The following is an 18,211-nucleotide window of genomic DNA, read 5'->3' on the forward strand; positions in this document are numbered from 1 at the left end:
TTTATGAATAAAGGATTTTCATTGTGCATAATTCTTTGTACTGAGTCTATTGTATGTGGATTATGTTACCTATGGCTCTAGTTTGATATTTAAGGCCTATAGGAGAATATGCTTGGTGTATGGGCTACACAAAAATAAATTTATGGTGGGGGGGTAGTTATACTATAATTTTTTTTTATAAAATGGCATTTATTATTTGGGTTATAGTGCGATTTTTATACCTTAAGTCCTTATGTATGCAGTGATGATAAATTTGTACTTTTTCAGTTTATAAAAGCATTATTAATGGTAAAAAAAATTTTTTCTTCTTCTTCTTTACATTATCCCCTTTCTGTAAGTTCTTACAATTAGCACCATATAGTAATTTTGGCCAACATATTGTAGTAATGTGCCCATCCTTGTCCCCCTATTGTGCCATTCTTCACATAATTTAAAAAAAAAAACCAAAAAACCACTACCTGTCCTCTTTTCTGCGGCCCAGTGCAGTTGAATGTATTGCCGGCGCTGCGCAGAGACACAATATCTGCACAACTATGCCAATGGCAGCCGCCGACCAATCTGAGGCCAGCAGCTGACGTCATACACACATCACCTGCTGGCTTCTGTTTGGTCAGTGGATGCCATTGGTATATGTGTGTTAGAGAGCTGGTCTCTGCAGCACCATCAATAAATTCAACTGAAATAAAGCTTTAAAAGGGCCACATATTTAAAGACTCCTTCTTTAGACAGTCAAGTAAAAAAAAAAAAAACTTTCTATTTCCTCTGATATTTTCACAATGTTTGGTAAATTAAATCTCTTACAGTTGGAAGAACAGATAAAAAAGCGTGAAGAGGGGCTTAGTATTGAGAAGATGCATGTTCAAGCCTATGTCAGTCGTATCCAGGAGATTGCTGAATCCATAGATTTATCTACTGAAGATGTAAATAAATGAAGTCATAGTATTTGCAATTGTTTTATTTCAAAATGTATGCTATTAAATGAGTTAATGTATTAGCAAGATCATCCCCTTTGTTTAGAAATATAAAAGTAATGAGCTTCAGCTCCCTTTGGCAGAACTGACACTCCTGCACTGACGAACCAAAGGGCCAGCACTCTCTATTACCCTACACCATTCCGCCAGGTACCAGCCTCTTACAGGGGTACCTAAACCTACGAATAGGTGTTAGCACTTTCCTGAGTGTTGCTCTGTCTCTGCTGGGTTGTCATTCAGGAAAATATGATTTCTGCCACCACCAATTAAATTCCTCCAATGCTGGGTGATAGTTTCTCCAGCTCCATGCCATGAAACCACATCATGGACATAGGGAAGGAGTTGAAAATAAAAGTGTGGAATGCGAGTAGGAATAGTCTGGTGTGGATGGCAGTAGCCATAGCGGATGCTCTGAATCTGAATGACGGCCATCGTACTAACACGTGCACATGATTCCAACTTGCTTTGAGCCCTGTAGGCGAGCCTCTGACATCAGCACATTTTCTTCAGAAAACTCCAACAGCCTAATTTCTTCCTATAGAGAGCCCACAGCCTCTCCAAAGTGGATTTTCTGTCCAGCCTTCAGGTTAAATGTGAAATCCTTTGGTGCTTCAAAAATGAGAACTATGGTAGAACCAAGGTTGAATTCTCCTAGCTGTTCTCCTTTCCTCATTGCAATGCCGTCCTGGTTATTGTTCGATACATAACTCATATCGTTATGAGTTCCTTTGCTGTAACGGGGGCTGTTAGTCTGTAAATCCTAAATGTAAAAAACAAAAAATAACTATCAATTTATATTCCAATAAATTACATGTTTTATATATTAGTACAGATTAGGCTTTGTTCACACTTGTTAACTTATCAGTTCTGAATGTCAAGAACTAACAGAACCCATATTCTTAACAGGGTGTAAGGATAGCCATACAGCATTAATTTTCAGGGATAGAAAACAGGGTTTTAGACTGTTTTGATATCCATTTTTGTTTGAGACAAAACAAACAGATGCAAACAAATTACAAATATCTGAGGAGAAGTTGATGTGCCGTGTAAGATTGTCTTTGTCAAGTGCTGTATGTAGTTAGGAAAGCCACTCATGAAGAATGACATATCTGCATCACACTAATAGGCTCACACTAGGCCACATACTTTATAGGCACATCTACCTAAAATGACAACCATGAATGCAAAGACAAAAAAAAAAACATTGCTATTTGGCTAAACCCAGAGCATAGAAAAAAAAAAACAACAATATAGTGAAATAGGTCACATTGGTAAAATCTATTTACTGACACAGAGTAAAACTCATTCTTGTTTTCCCTCATCTGAAAGATCAGTTCAGACACTGATAATAAAGTGACTGGAATAAAACTACAAATCTAAACATATAAAAAAAGGCACAGGGCCATACAAATATTTTGGCAGTGACAACTTTAAGTATTTTAGCTGTTTACCAAAACATATTCAAGATACTGATATAATCAACTTAAAGTGCAGACTACCCTCAAATTAAAGCTGAGATTCATTGGAGTACGGGTTTAGGAATTACAGCTTTTTAACATGTAGCTGCCTCTTTTCAAGGGATCTGAAGTAATAAGGACAACTATCTCAAAAGCCCTTTAATGGGCTATTCCCTCATTAATCCTTTATGAATGAAGCAGGTAAAATGGCTGGAGCCGATTCCAGGTGTGGTATTTGCACTTGTAATCTGTGGCTGTGAACTCACAACATACTGTCAAAAGGAGCTGTCAATGATAGTCTATTTCTCTTCCATTTAGGTTGAGGAGAAAAGAAGGGAATATTGTTTACTTACCGTAAATTCCTTTTCTTCTAGCTCCTATTGGGAAACCCAGACAATTGGGTGTATAGCTTCTGCCTCCGGAGGCCACACAAAGTATTACACTTTAAAAAAGTGTAACCCCTCCCCTCTGCCTATACACCCTCCCGTGCATCACGGGCTCCTCAGTTTTGGTGCAAAAGCAGGAAGGAGGAAACTTATAAATTGGTCTAAGGTAAATTCAATCCGAAGAATGTTCGGAGAACTGAAAACCATGAACCAATGGAACAATTCAACATGAACAACATGTGTACACAAAAGAACAAACAGCCCGAAGGAAACAGGGGCGGGTGCTGGGTCTCCCAATAGGAGCTAGAAGAAAAGGAATTTACGGTAAGTAAACAAAATTCCCTTCTTCTTTGTCGCTCCATTGGGAGACCCAGACAATTGGGACGTCCAAAAGCAGTCCCTGGGTGGGTAAAAGAATACCTCAATAACAGAGAGCCGAAAAACGACCCCTTCCTACAGGTGGGCAACCGCCGCCTGAAGGACTCGCCTACCTAGACTGGCATCTGCCGAAGCATAGGTATGCACTTGATAGTGTTTTGTGAAGGTGTGCAGACTAGACCAAGTAGCTGCCTGACACACCTGCTGAGCCGTAGCCCGGTGTCGCAATGCCCAGGACGCACCCACGGCTCTGGTAGAATGGGCTTTCAGCCCCGAAGGAAGAGGAAGCCCCGAAGAACGGTAGGCTTCAAGAATCGGTTCCTTGATCCACCGAGCCAAAGTTGACTTGGAAGCCTGCGAACCCTTACGCTGGCCAGCGACCAGGACAAAGAGCGCATCTGAACGGCGCAGGGGCGCCGTGCGAGACACGTAGAGCCGGAGTGCTCTCACTAGATCTAATGAATGCAAATCCTTTTCACACTGGTGAACTGGATGAGGGCAAAATGACGGTAAGGAGATATCCTGATTGAGATGAAAAGGAGATACCACCTTAGGGAGAAACTCCGGGATAGGACGCAGAACCACCTTATCCTGGTGAAAAACCAGGAAAGGGGATTTGCATGACAGCGCTGCAAGCTCCGACACTCTTCGGAGTGAGGTAATTGCCACAAGAAAAGCCACCTTCTGCGAAAGACGTGATAAAGAGACATCCCTCAGCGGCTCGAAAGGTGGTTTTTGAAGAGCCATTAACACCCTGTTAAGGTCCCAGGGTTCCAGCGGACGCTTGTAGGGTGGAACTATGTGGCAAACTCCCTGCAGGAACGTGCGGACCTGCGGAAGCCTTGCCAGGCACTTTTGAAAAAATACTGAGAGCGCCGATACTTGTCCCTTGAGAGAGCCGAGTGACAAACCCTTGTCCATTCCGGATTGAAGGAATGAAAGAAAAATGGGTAAGGCAAAAGGCCAGGGAGTAAGACCCTTATCAGAGCACCAGGACAAGAAGATCCGCCACGACCTGTAATAGATCTTGGCGGACGTTGGTTTCCTGGCCTGTCTCATAGTGGCAATGACATCCTGCGATAAACCCGACGACGCTAGGAGCCAGGACTCAATGGCCACACAGTCAGGTTGAGGGCCGCAGAATTCAGATGGAAAAACGGCCCTTGTGACAGCAGGTCTGTGCGGTCTGGAAGCGCCCACGGCTGACCCACCGTGAGATGCCACAGATCCGGGTACCACGACCGCCTCGGCCAATCTGGAGCGACGAGAATGGCGCGACGACAGTCGGATCTGATCTTGCGTAACACTCTGGGCAACATCGCCAGAGGAAGAAACACATAAGGGAGTCGAAACTGCGACCAATCCTGAACTAACGCGTCCGCCGCCAGAGCTCTGTGATCTTGAGACCGTGCCATGAAGGCCGGGACCTTGTTGTTGTGCCGTGACGCCATGAGATCGACGTCCGGCGTTCCCCAGCGGCGACAGATCTCTCGAAACACGTCTGGGTGAAGAGACCATTCCCCCGCATCCATGCCCTGACGACTGAGAGTCTGCTTCCCAGTTTTCTACGCCCGGGATGTGAACTGTGGAGATGGTGGAGGCTGTGGCCTCCGCCCACAGCAGAATCCGCCGGACTTCCTGGAAGGCTTGACGGCTACGCGTGCCGCCCTGGTGGTTGATGTACGCAACCGCCGTGGCGTTGTCCGACTGTATGCGGATCTGCCTGCCCTCCAGCCACCGATGGAACGCCTTTAGGGCTAGATACACTGCCCTTAACTCCAGAACATTGATCTGAAGGGAGGACTATCGGAGTCCAGGTTCCCTGAGCCCTGTGGTGGAGAAAAACCGCCCCACCCTGACAGGCTCGCGTCCGTCGTGACCACAGCCCAGGATGGGGGCAGGAAGGATTTTCCCTGCGATAGAGAAGTGGGAAGAAGCCACCACTGAAGAGAGGTTTTGGCTGCAAGGGAAAGAGAGACGTTCCTGTCGAGGGACGTCGACCTCCTGTCCCATTTGCGGAGAAAATGTCCCATTGGAGTGGGCGCAGATGGAACTGCGCGAAGGGCACTGCCTCCATTGCTGCCACCATCTTCCCCAGGAAGTGCATGAGGCGCCTCAAGGGGTGTGACTGACCCCGAAGAAGAGATTGCACCCCTGTCTGCAGCGAAAGCTGTTTGTCCAGCGGTAGCTTGTCTACCGCTGAGTGAGTATGAAACTCCATCCCTAGGTAAGTCAGTGATTGGGTCGGTGTCAACTTGGACTTTGGGAAGTTGATGATCCACCCGAACCGCTGGAGAGTCTCCAGAGCGACGGTCAGGCTGTGTTGACATGCCACCCGGGAGGGTGCCCTGACTAGGAGATCGTCTAAGTAAGCGATCACCGAGTGGCCCTGAGAGTGTAGGACCGCCACAACGGATGCCATGACCTTGGTGAAGACCCGTGGGGCTGTCGCCAGGCCGAAAGGCAGTGCCACGAACTGAAGTTGTTCGTCCCCGATGGCGATACGCAGGAAGCGTTGATGCTCGGGCGCAATCGGCACATGGAGATAAGCATCTTTGATGTCGATTGATGCTAGGAAGTCTCCTTGTGACATCGAAGCGATGACCGAGCGGAGAGATTCCATCCGAAACCTTCTGGTGCTCACATGCCTGTTGAGCAGTTTGAGGTCCAGAACGGGACGGAATGATCCGTCCTTCTTTGGCACCACGAACAAGTTGGAGTAGAAGCCGTGACCATGTTCCTGAGGGGGAACGGGAATCACCACTCCTTCTGACTTCAGAACGCCGACAGCCTGAAAAAGTGCGCCGGCCCGAGATGGGGGCGGAGATGTTCTGAAGAAACGAGTCGGAGGACGAGAGCTGAACTCTATCCTGTAACCGTGAGACAGAATGTCTCTCACGCATCGGTCTTGGACATGTGGCCACCAGGCGTCGCAAAAGCGGGAGAGCCTGCCACCGACCGAGGATGCGGTTCGGGGAGGCCGAAAGTCATGAGGAGGCCGCCTTGGAGGCAGTGCCTCCGGCGGGTTTTTGGGGGCGTGACTTAGACCGCCACGCATAAGAGTTCCTCTGGCCCTTCTCTGGCCTGTTGGACGAGGAGGATTGGGACTTGGCTGAGGGCCGAAAGGACCGAAACCTCGGTTGTATTTTCCGTTGCTGAGGTCTCTTCGGTTTGGACTGGGGTAAGGACGAGTCCTTTCCCTTGGATTCCTTAATAATTTCATCCAATCGTTCGCCGAACAATCGGTCGCCAGAAAACGGCAAACCGGTTAAAAACTTCTTGGAAGCAGAGTCTGCCTTCCATTCGCGTAGCCACATGGCCCTGCGGACTGCCACCGAATTAGCGGATGCTACCGCTGTACGGCTAGCAGAGTCCAGGACGGCGTTCATGGCGTAGGACGAAAAAGCCGACGCCTGAGAAGTCAAAGACGCAACTTGCGGAGCAGAGGTACGTGTGACCGCATTAATCTCAGACAGACAAGCTGAGATAGCTTGGAGTGCCCACACGGCGGCAAAGGCCGGGGCAAAAGACGCGCCTGTGGCTTCATAGATGGATTTCACCAGGAGCTCTATCTGCCTGTCAGTGGCATCCTTGAGCGATGAGCCATCTGCAACTGATACTACAGATCTAGCCGCCAGTCTAGAGACTGGAGGATCCACCTTGGGACATTGAGCCCAACCCTTAACTACGTCAGAGGGGAAGGGGTAACGTGTGTCATTAAGGCGCTTAGTAAATCGCTTGTCCGGAAATGCTCTGTGCTTCTGGACAGCATCTCTGAAGTTAGAGTGATCGAAAAACGCACTCCGTGTACGTTTGGGAAACCTAAACTGGTGTTTCTCCTGCTGTGAAGCCGACTCCTCTATAGGTGGAGTTGGGGGAGAAAGATCTAGCACCTGGTTGATGGACGCTATAAGGTCATTTACTATGGCGTCCCCTTCAGGTGTATCAAGATTGAGAGCAACGTCAGGGTCAGAGCCCTGAGCTGCGACGTCCGCCTTATCCTCCAGAGAGTCCTCAAGCTGAGACCCCGAGCAGCCTGAGGAAGTCGGGGAAGATTCCTAGCGAGCCCGCTTAGCCGGTCTGGGACTGTGGTCCGTGCCGGAGTCCTCCACGTGAGGCCTAGGGGCCACCCCGGGAGCACGCTGCGGCGCAGACCGAGAGGGGCCTGGAGGCGATGATCCAACAGTGCCCGGGGCCTGTGTAAGGACCGGTCTGGACTGCAAGGCTTCTAGTAGCTTGGCAGACCATTTGTCCATAGACTGAGCCATGGATTGTGAAAGTGACTCAGAGAGTTTCTCAGCAAAAACGGCAAACTCTGTCCCTGCCGCCTGGACAAGGGAAGCAGGAGGGTCTGCCTGAGCCGAGGGGCCCACTAGTGTCCGAGGCTCCGGCTGAGCAAGTGCAACAAGGGTTGAGCATTGCTCACAGTGAGGGTAGGTGGAACCTGCAGGTAACATAGCCGCACAAGAGGTACAGGTTGCAAAAAAACCCTTTGCCTTAGCACCCTTGCTCCTTGTGGACGACATGCTGTTCTCTCCTAGGAGAGTGATCACTGAGGGTATATAGCCAAAAGCAAAACAACCCGGCCGAACAGAGAAAGTATATACAAATATATATATATACTCCGGCACCCTAGGGGGACCAGCACCGGGTGACCGGTGTGGCTTACCGACCGCCCAAAGCGGTGTGTGTCCACCAGATTCCCTGCCTTAGGCCTCCCAGAGCTGCAGAGCTCGTTCCTGAAATCCTCCACCGGCAGAATGAGTGTAAAAATGGCTGCCGGAGCTCTCAGGGGAGGAGGGAGCCGTGGGCGGCGACTAGTAAAGTGCGGGAATCTGGTGCCCCACAGTGATCAGTGAGGGGGGGGAGGAAACCTAAAGTATGCTCCAGCCCTCACTGCCGACGTCAGGTCGACCGTCCCGCCCTTACCCCTGACTGGCAGGCCCGGGGGCGGGAGTTATGGTACTAGGCCGCAATGAAGCCGGGGACTAAATTTAATACCGCGGCCGACAAACAGGCGCGGTCGGCGCGGAAGTCCCGGTCGTCACAAAACCAGCAGCTGCTGCAGCGTCTGTGAAACAAGCGCTCCATGCACCGTCCCCATGGGGACACAGAGTACCTTTAGATGCAGGGCCCTGTCCCTGAGGATACAAAGACTCCTGTCCGGCAGATTCCCACAGGGGCTGCGGAGGGAGCCCGGTCCCAATGAATGGATGACCGGTTAGGATCCCACTTCTCCCAGAGCCTCTAAGGGATGGTGAAGGAAAAACGGCATGTGGCTCCAGGCTCTGTACCCGCAATGGATACCTCAACCTTAACAGCACCGCCGACTTAGTGGGGTGAGAAGGGAGCATGCCGGGGGCCCTGTGGGGGCCCTCTTTTCTTCCAGCCGATAAAATCAGCAGCTGCTGCTGACTAAAATGGGAGCATGAGTGGATGTGTGCCTCCTTCCACACAAAGCATAAAACTGAGGAGCCCGTGATGCACGGGAGGGTGTATAGGCAGAGGGGAGGGGTTACACTTTTTTAAAGTGTAATACTTTGTGTGGCCTCCGGAGGCAGAAGCTATACACCCAATTGTCTGGGTCTCCCAATGGAGCGACAAAGAAATAATAAATCCCTCAGATGACAAAAATTTTAGGAGTAGCCAAGTCAACAGTTTAGTACATTCCACAAAAAAAAGCGCACTGGTGAGCATGGGAACACAAAGGCTTAGACATCCATGCAAAAGACAACAGTGATGAATGATTGTAGAATGCTTTCCATGGTGACCAAAAAAAAAAAAACCCCATTCACTACCGCCACCTATGTAAGGAACACTCTCCAGGAGTAGGTGTTCCAGTATCCAAGTCTACCATAAAGAAGACTTCATGGGAACAAATTACACAGGCAAACTATTAATCAGCCTTAAAAATAGAAAGGTAAGACAAATATCTAAATAAACCAGCCCAGTTCTGGAAAAGCATTCTTTTGTCAGATGAAACCAATCTCAACATGTCCCAGAATGATGGAAAGAAGAAAGTATGGAGAAGGCTTGGAATGGCTCATAGTCCAAAGCATACCACATCTTCTGTAACACATGGTGGAAGCAGTGTGATGGCCGGGCATGCATGGCTTCCATCCATGGGTCACAAGTGTTTATTGATGATGTGACTGAAGCAGCCGGATGAATTCTGAAGTGAATAGGACTATATTTTCTGCTTCAATTCAACCAACTGCAGCAAGGTTGATTGGATGGCACTTCACAGTAAAAATGGACAGTAACCCAAAACATACTGCAAAAGCAACACAGGAGTGTTTTTTTTGTTTTTTAAAGTGAACCTGTCACGAGCAGTTCTGTGTGCATATTGCTAATCCCTGCCCAACTGCAACTTTATCTAGTAGCATACATAAAAAGATCTTTAGAAAACCTGTTTGTAAAGATCCTTTATGATATGCTAATGATCGCAGGGACTAGTTGCAAGTTAGTTCATGCGCTCATTCCGCCCTCTAACCATGTTAGCACGCCCACGGGGATTTGGCCCACAAGCTGATCTGTAATTCACCCTGGCGTGCTGCATAAGCTTTGAAACTATTTTCATAAATTTGATGTATTTGGGGGTGGGTGGTCACGCACTTGTGCTGAGCACATGTGCATGTGAAGAGCTCCCAGTATCCGGTTATAAAATCCTGAGATAATCTTCCCCTAGACACACTGAATGACTCTCTGCCTGCTTGGGAGGGTGTAAACTGACAGCTGTGAAGTGGGAGCGAGCTGGGGAGTCTGTGAAAGCTGGGCACAGAGGAGAGGCATGGGCAGCCAGGGTGCTGTGGGAATACCGATGCCATATGAAACTAATCCTGACTGATGTATTGAAAAATGGCTGATCTTTGGAAAAGTCTCTCTCTCCCCATTATTTGCAATGGAGAGGCCTCAGAGTCCCCACAAGACCAAGCCAAGTGGAAAGGTCCCCCTAGACTTATTCCAAATAAAAAGTTCTTCACTTCAAGGATCTGGACACAATCCTGAGGAAGGCTCGAGACCTGACGGATATTACTCTTAGGTCAAAAGGTCTTGTTTTTTCCAGACTTTTCAGTGGATGTATGGTGCAAAAGGTCCATGTTCCTTCACATTAAAAGAAGAATGCGTGCACAGGAATTACAATACTCTAATTTACCTGGCCAAGTTGAGAGCTGTTGTGTTGGGTTTCGCTACATTCTTTGAAAACCCGAGAGATGCCTTGAGATGGCTGGACACACATGAGCGTCAAATCCGTAAAGAGCGGGGTGGGGGAGAATTGTAATTTTATGATGCTAGTTCTATTAAGAATTGTTGATTTACTTTTAATTTTTAATGTTGTGGGACTGCTCGGCTAGCTCTGCAGTTATTCTTGGGGGCGGGGCGATTGTTAAAGGAAACCAGTCACCAGGATTTTCCCTTATATCCTGCGGCCACCACCAATAAGCCCTTATATACAGCATTCTTGAATGCTGAACAGACGTGCCCAGGGCAAGCTGTATAATGTAAAAATGACCTTTATTATACTCACCTGGGTGTGGGGGGTAAGGTCCGATGGGCCTCGCTGGTCTCAGGTCTGGTGCCTCCTCTCTTCCTTCCATTGCCATCCTCCTTCACAGCTCTGTGTGATCCACACAGAGTCCACCATTGCGCTCCTGTGCATGCACACTTTGATCTGCCAGGCAGAGCAAAGTACTGTAATGAGCAGCTGCAGGGAAAGGTCAAAGATTGCCCTCGCATGCGCACTACAATACTTTGATCTGTTCTGCTGAGGGCTGATCAAAGTGCCTTCCGCAGGAGGCCTAAGTGTAGATGACATAGGATGAGTCATCCACACAGCTGGAATGGAGGACAGCGACTGCACAGGATAAAGGAGGCGCAGTACCAGAGACCAGCGACACCCACTGGACTGCACTGCCCCAGGTGAGTATAATAATGGTCTTTTTTATGTTATACAGATCAGCATGGGCACTTAGATATAGCAATTAGGAGTGCTGTATATAAGGGCTTACCGGTGGAGGCTACAGGTTCTAAAAGGGAAAATCCTGGTGACAGGTTCCCTTTAAATAGAGGGGGGATACTTTTTTGGGCATATCTCACTAGTTGCATTCTGCAAAGCAAAAGAGTGGTTGACTTGGAGTATAACTATATAGCAAGGATTAAAATATAACTTCTAATACTAATGTCTAAAAACAGACAATACATAAAGTGCAGTGCAAAGTGTAAACAATAAAATTAAGATAGATCTCACCCGATTCTTCTCCCTGGGTAGATCACACACTACCGGATACACAGGCGAAAGAGAACCGACATAAACAAAGGGAATACCATGCTAGTTCAATCTAACCCCTGTCATGCCCATGCAGTAGCTTCCGCCCTTACAAGGGCAGCACCCAGATCAAGCAAGCTACCCCAGTGAAAACAGTGGCTCCCACTGGTCATTAGCACACATGCTGAAACTGAGCTGTGTGTGAGCACATATGCCAAAAGTGTGCTCTGTTTGTATATACCTGCCATTGCAGTCTTTACTTCCCATATCTCTCCAAATGAACTCTGATTATTTAGAGAGGGAAACGCATTGGAAGGGGTTAATTTTCACTGGGGTAGCTTGCTTGATTTGGGAGCTGCCTTTGTAAGGGAACTTTGTTATGTATCGTCTGTTTTTAGCCATTAGTATCAAAAGTTATATTTTCATCCTTGCTGTCTAGTGTGTGTATAATTATAATTATATATATATATATATATATAATATATTGTAGCGCAGGGGTGGGGAAGCTCCGGCCTGTGGGCCGTATGCGGCAGCGATGACTGTTTATACGGCCCTTGGGCACATTCCCGGGGACCGCAGTACTCGGGCGGCAGCCGCGGTCTTGACGGCTGCTGGCCCTTTAAATCCCCATGTGTGGTGCGCATACTATTAGGTCCTCAGCACACTGGCCTGTACCAGCCTGCTGAGGATGTACTTTCTGGGCGGGGTAAGCATGAGATGTGCTGCGCTCCAGTCCCACAGAAGAAGAGCAGCAGCAGATTACCGGCCTCCCTGTACATGCGTCCGGCGGTACTGTGTACCAGCCCTAGTACTGTGTACGCCAGACCTGGGCAAGGGGCGGCCTCCGGGCCAGATCCAGCCCGCCTACTGTCTGTGACCGGCCCGCCCGTCTTAGCTGAGAGTTGGAAGCATGGCCTGATGTACGATTTTATGCCTCAGTCCCACTCTCACTGCCGAGAGCTATGCAGTGCAGTGATAAGCAGCTGCCACGCCCTCTACTGTGCCAGTCACACCCCCTCTTGCTGCCAGTCATGCCCCCTCTGGATGCTGGCCACAGTCACTGGATGCCTACCATGATATCTATGCTCATGGCCACGCCCCTTTTGCTGTCGTCCAAGCCCCCTCAATGCTGGACACACACTCCTGGGATGCCTTCCTTGTCCCCTCCTGCTGCTCTCTCGATGGCCATTCCCCCTTTGCCTTCCCCTTCTACCCAGGATCCTCAAATGTGACCGGCTCATTTCCACAAAAGACCACTTCAAAAACGCCTGTTCAACTTACTGGTTGTTTAAGATGGGATAGCATATATACTGTATTGGGTAGAACTGAGTTAATTATATTAGTCCGGCCCTCTAAACCATCCAAATCTCTCATGCGGCCCCATGGGAAAATTGCCCACCCCTGGTGTACGCCTACCAGCGCTGTGTGACCCCCTCCCAGTCCTATGTGCCACTGCTTTGTGCCACCCCCCAGTGCTGTCTGTGCCCCCTTGGTGATGTTTATGCTCCCTCTGTTCTGTACATGTCCCCCAGTCCTGTTTGTGCCCCTCTAGTGCTGTCCATGCCACCACCAATACTACGTCCCCACGCTGGCACTGCCTACGTGAGGACGTACTTTGTAGGTAGGGTCGGCGTGAGGAGCGCTAAAATCAAACAGGAGAGGATTGACTGCCAATCATCCCCCAGGTCTGTTCCCGGTGGCAGTGGCGGCTCCCTGTTCCCGGCGGCGGCTCCCTGTTCCCGGCGGCGGCTCCCTGTGCCCGGCGGCGGCGGTGGCTACCTGTGCCCGGCGGCGGCTCCCTGTACCCGGCGGCGGCGGTGGCTACCTGTGCCTGGTGGCGGCTCCCTGTACCCGGCGGCGGCTCCCTGTGCCCGGCGGTGGATACCTGTGCCCGGTGGCGGCGGCTCCTTGTGCCCGGTGGCAGCTGCTTCTCTCTGTGCGCCGGCAGCGCTCTCTATGCCCGCAGCCACCTCCAGCACTCAGTGATCGAGGCCTCCCCCAGTTCTCTAACTGCCTCCAAGCTCCCCCGGGTCTGCCTGTGCCCCCAGCGCTCTGCTCCCCTCCTTTCTCCCCAGTGATCTGTGCCGTCTCCCCAGTGATCTCTGTGCCCCCCTTAGTCTCCCCAGTGATCTCTGTGCCCCCCTTAGTCTCCCCAGTGATCTCTGTGCCCCCCCTCAGTCTCCCCAGTGATATGTGCCCCCCCCCCCCCCAGTCTCCCCAGTGATATGTGCCCCTCCCCAGTAATCTCTGTGCCACCCCCAGTCTCCCCAGTGATCTCTGTGCCACCCCCAGTCTCCCCAGTGATCTGTGCCCCGAGCCTCTCCCAGGTCTGTCTGTGCCTTCAGCCTCTCCCATCCTTCTCTATGCCATCTGTGCCCCCAGCGTCCCCCAGGTTTGTCTGTGTCTCCAGCCTCTCCCATCATTCTCTGTGCCCCCAGGGCTGTCTGTGTCCCCCCGGCATCCCCCAGGGCTGTCTGCCCCCGGCTATGTATATAACCCCAGCAATGTTTATGCCCCCCCAGCTATGTCTGTGCTCCCCATCAATGATGTATGTACCCCCCAGTGATGTCTATGCCCCCCCTCAGTCTCCCCAGTGATCTGTGCCCCCCCCCCAGTCTCCCCAGTGATCTGTGCCCCTCCCCAGTAATCTCTGTGCCACCCCCAGTCTCCCCAGTGATCTCTGTGCCACCCCCAGTCTCCCCAGTGATCTCTGTGCCACCCCCAGTCTCCCCAGTGATCTGTGCCCCGAGCCTCTCCCAGGTCTGTCTGTGCCTTCAGCCTCTTCCATCCTTCTCTATGCCATCTGTGCCCCCAGCGTCCCCCAGGTTTGTCTGTGTCTCCAGCCTCTCCCATCATTCTCTGTGCCCCCAGGGCTGTCTGTGTCCCCCCGGCATCCCCCAGGGCTGTCTGCCCCCGGCTATGTATATAACCCCAGCAATGTTTATGCCCCCCCCAGCTATGTCTGTGCTCCCCATCAATGATGTATGTACCCCCCAGTGATGTCTATGCCCCCAGCCTCCCCAGTGTTCTTTATTCCTCCCCTGTGGTGTATATGCCCCCATACCCTCCTGTGATGTATATACAGCAGACCCAGACAACTCAAACCTGGAAAAGCAACAAGATCAACATCGCCTAATATTACAGCTGCACCAAAGAGTAGAAGCTCCAGCCGTCAGTGAGTTAATTGTTTGACCAAATATATTAGGGTAATTTTCAAGTTGATAATTTTGTGCGGCCCCCGAAGGTTGGTAGAAATTTCCAAATGGCCCCCGGCAGAAAAAAGGTTCCCCACCCCTGCTCTATACGCTGCCAACCCATTATTCGTTAATTCGCATAATTCTATTCCAAACATAACGGATACTATTGAGAGGTTTGGGACAGTCTCAGGTCTGACAAACTGGATTTAAATCCGCTCTTCAAATTTTAGATTCCAGGAGCACTGTGATTTGGCAGGGTCTATCCAATATCCCAGCGGTTTAGAAGTTTAAGTATTTGGGGCTTTACATTACTAATAAACCACGGGAGTATATGCCTTTAAAATTTAAGTCCACTGGTTATTAAAATGAGGAATAAAAACTACCTGTCACCCATGGGTATTGTAAATCTCAATAAGATGTGCCAAATGTCAAGCATTCTGTATGTCGTACATATTTAGTAATCCAGACAGGCAAATTATTACTTTAGAGACTTGGTGTGGGAAAAAAGGGACCCCAGAATAAAACCGGTAAAAATGCAATTACCAAAAAAAAAATAAAGATAATCAGGTTCTGGAAGAGGCCTAGAAAGCAGGCTTGATTGTACTAAAACACTTTGGTGGGGGCTTTAGGAGTTGCTGGAATCAGACAAATTTTATACCCTACTAGGTCATTGGTCTATAAAATTTGGTGGACATGAAAGGGACTGCTAGGAATGAAAGACTGCTCAAAGTACATGCTCATCTGGAATAAGTCGAAATTTGGAAGAGTTGCGGGGGTTGGAGAGATTTGGAGAGTGGAAGAATCAGGGGTTGAAATATGTGCATCAGTTCAACTCTTTAAAATATTTGCAACTAAGGCAAGCAGTACGAGCTCAGGAAGCCATCTCTGATCTCACCATTTCCTCCAACGGGCTGTTACACCCCATAGTGCAGGCAAAATCAACTAAGGGGATCATTTCTCTGGTATACAACTAATTTGTGTTAAAGATTTTTGTGGCCAAATGGCCCAGGTTCGGAATAAGTTGGAGAAGGATGTGGGTAGTATTTCAACAGAGAAATGGAAAGCGGAGCTAGAGTCTCCAGAGGCGCTTTCAATAATATGACACAAAAGAAGGGAATTTTGTTTACTTACCGTAAATTCCTTTTCTTCTAGCTCCAATTGGGAGACCCAGACAGTGGTGTATAGCTACTGCCTCTGGAGGCCGCACAAAGAACTACACTTAAAAGTGTAAGGCCCCTCCCCTTCTGGCTATACACCCTCCCGTAGGAGTACAGATTCCTCAGTTTTAGTACCAAAGCAAGAAGGAGGAAAGCCAATAACAGTTTCAAAAACAAATTCAATCCGATAACTAGATCGGAGAACTTAAGAAACAACGTGAACAACATGTGCACCCGAAAAAACGAAACCCTAAAAACAGATAGGGCGGGTGCTGGGTCTCCCAATTGGAGCTAGAAGAAAAGGAATTTACGGTAAGTAAACAAAATTCCCTTCTTCTTTTTCGCTCCTAATTGGGAGACCCAGACAGTGGGACGTCCAAAAGCAGTCCCTGGGTGGGTAAAAAGATACCACATGAACGGGCTGTCATACAGCCTCTTCCTACAGGTGGGCCACCGCCGCCTGAAGGACCTGTCTACCTAGGCTGGCGTCTGCCGAAGCGTAGGTATGCACTTGATAGTGTTTGGTAAACGTGTGCAGACTCGACCAGGTAGCCGCCTGGCACACTTGCTGAGCCGTAGCCTGATGCCTCAACGCCCAGGACGCACCAACGGCTCTGGTAGAATGGGCCTTCAGTCCAGATGGAATCTGAAGCCCAGCAGAACGGTATGTGTGAAGAATTGGTTCCTTGATCCACCGCGCCAGGGTGGATTTGGAAGCTTGCGATCCCTTATGCTGACCAGCGACTAGGACAAAGAGCGCATCCGAACGGCGTAGAGGCGCCGTGCGAGAAATGTAAATCCTGAGTGCTCTCACCAGGTCCAACAGATGTAAACCCTTTTCAAATTGGTGAACTGGATGCGGACACAAAGATGGCAAAGTGATATCCTGATTGAGATGAAAGGAAGAAACCACCTTGGGAGAAAACTCTGGAATTGGACGCAGTACTACCTTGTCTTGGTGAAATACCAGGAAGGGAGATTTGCAAGATAACGCCGCCAGCTCGGACACTCTTCGAAGAGACGTGACCGCTACAAGAAAAACTACCTTTTGTGAAAGCCGAGAAAGGGGAACCTCTTTCAAAGGCTCGAAAGGCGGCTTTTGAAGAGCAAGGAGAACCTTGTTCAGATCCCAGGGTTCCAATGGCCGTCTGTAAGGAGGAACGATATGACAAACTCCTTGGAGAAACGTGCGTACTTTAGAAAGCTGTGCCAAGCGCTTCTGAAAGAATACGGATAACGCGGAGACTTGACCCTTAAGCGAGCTAAGGGACAAACCTTTTTCCAACCCAGACTGCAGGAAGGAAAGAAAAATTGGCAATGCAAATGGCCAGGGAGAAAACCCTTGAGCCAAGCACCACGCTAAGAATATCTTCCACGTCCTGTGATAGATCTTAGCTGAGGATGGTTTTCTAGCCTGTCTCATTGTGGCAACAACTCCCTGAGATAAACCTGAGGCCGCTAGGATCCAGGACTCAATGGCCACACAGTCAGGTTCAGGGCCGCAGAATTCAGATGGAAAAACGGCCCTTGAGACAGCAGATCTGGACGGTCTGGTAGTGCCCACGGTTGGCCTACCGTGAGATGCCACAGATCCGGGTACCACGACCTTCTTGGCCAATTTGGAGCGACGAGTATGGCTCGCTGGCAGTCGGACTTGATTTTCCGGAGAACTCTGGGTAACAATGCTAGAGGTGGGAACACATAGGGGAGTCGGAATTGCGACCAATCCTGAACCAAGGCGTCTGCCGCCAGCGCTCGGTGATCGTGAGACCGTGCCATGAAAACTGGGACCTTGTTGTTGTGCCGTGACGCCATCAGATCGACGTCCGGCGACCCCCAGCGGCAACAGATCTGTTGAAACACGTCCGGGTGAAGGGACCATTCTCCTGCGTCCATGCCCTGGCGACTGAGAAAGTCTGCTTCCCAGTTTTCCACGCCTGGGATGTGAACTGCAGATATGGTGGATGCTCTGCTTTCCACCCACGTCAAAATCCGCTGGACTTCTTGAAAAGCTTGGCGACTGCGTGTTCCCCCTTGGTGGTTGATGTACGCCACCGCCGTGGAATTGTCCGACTGAATCCGAATCTGCTTGCCTTCCAGCCATTGTTGGAAGGCTCGCAGGGCAAGATAGATTGCTCTGATTTCCAGAACATTGATCTGCAAGGTGGACTCTTCCTGAGTCCACGTCCCCTGAGCCCTGTGGTGGAGAAACACCGCTCCCCACCCTGATAGGCTCGCATCTGTCGTGACCACTGCCCAGGACGGGGGAAGGAACGACTTTCCCTGTGACAATGAGTTGGGGAGAAGCCACCAACGTAGAGAGTCCTTGGCAGTCTGAGAGAGGGAGACAGTCCTGTCGAGGGACGTCGATTTCCCATCCCATTGGCGCAGAATGTCCC

At 49.8% G+C, this 18,211-nt stretch overlaps 1 protein-coding gene across 5 annotated transcripts in view; it reads right to left on the minus strand.

The window, feature by feature from the left end:
• Positions 1-940: 940 nt before the first annotated feature.
• PISD (phosphatidylserine decarboxylase) overlaps positions 941-18,211 on the minus strand; it is a 73,746-nt gene continuing 56,475 nt past the window's right edge. For all 5 annotated transcript variants that reach the window (XM_075341761.1, XM_075341763.1, XM_075341760.1 and 2 more), the window contains one exon: positions 941-1,731. In XM_075341761.1, coding sequence (XP_075197876.1) covers positions 1,507-1,731 — 225 coding nt within the window. In that variant the 3' untranslated portion in view covers positions 941-1,506. The remainder of the gene's footprint in view (positions 1,732-18,211) is intronic.

The sequence above is a fragment of the Anomaloglossus baeobatrachus genome, chromosome 1 (assembly GCF_048569485.1).
Source record: "Anomaloglossus baeobatrachus isolate aAnoBae1 chromosome 1, aAnoBae1.hap1, whole genome shotgun sequence".
NCBI lineage: Eukaryota > Metazoa > Chordata > Amphibia > Anura > Aromobatidae > Anomaloglossus > Anomaloglossus baeobatrachus.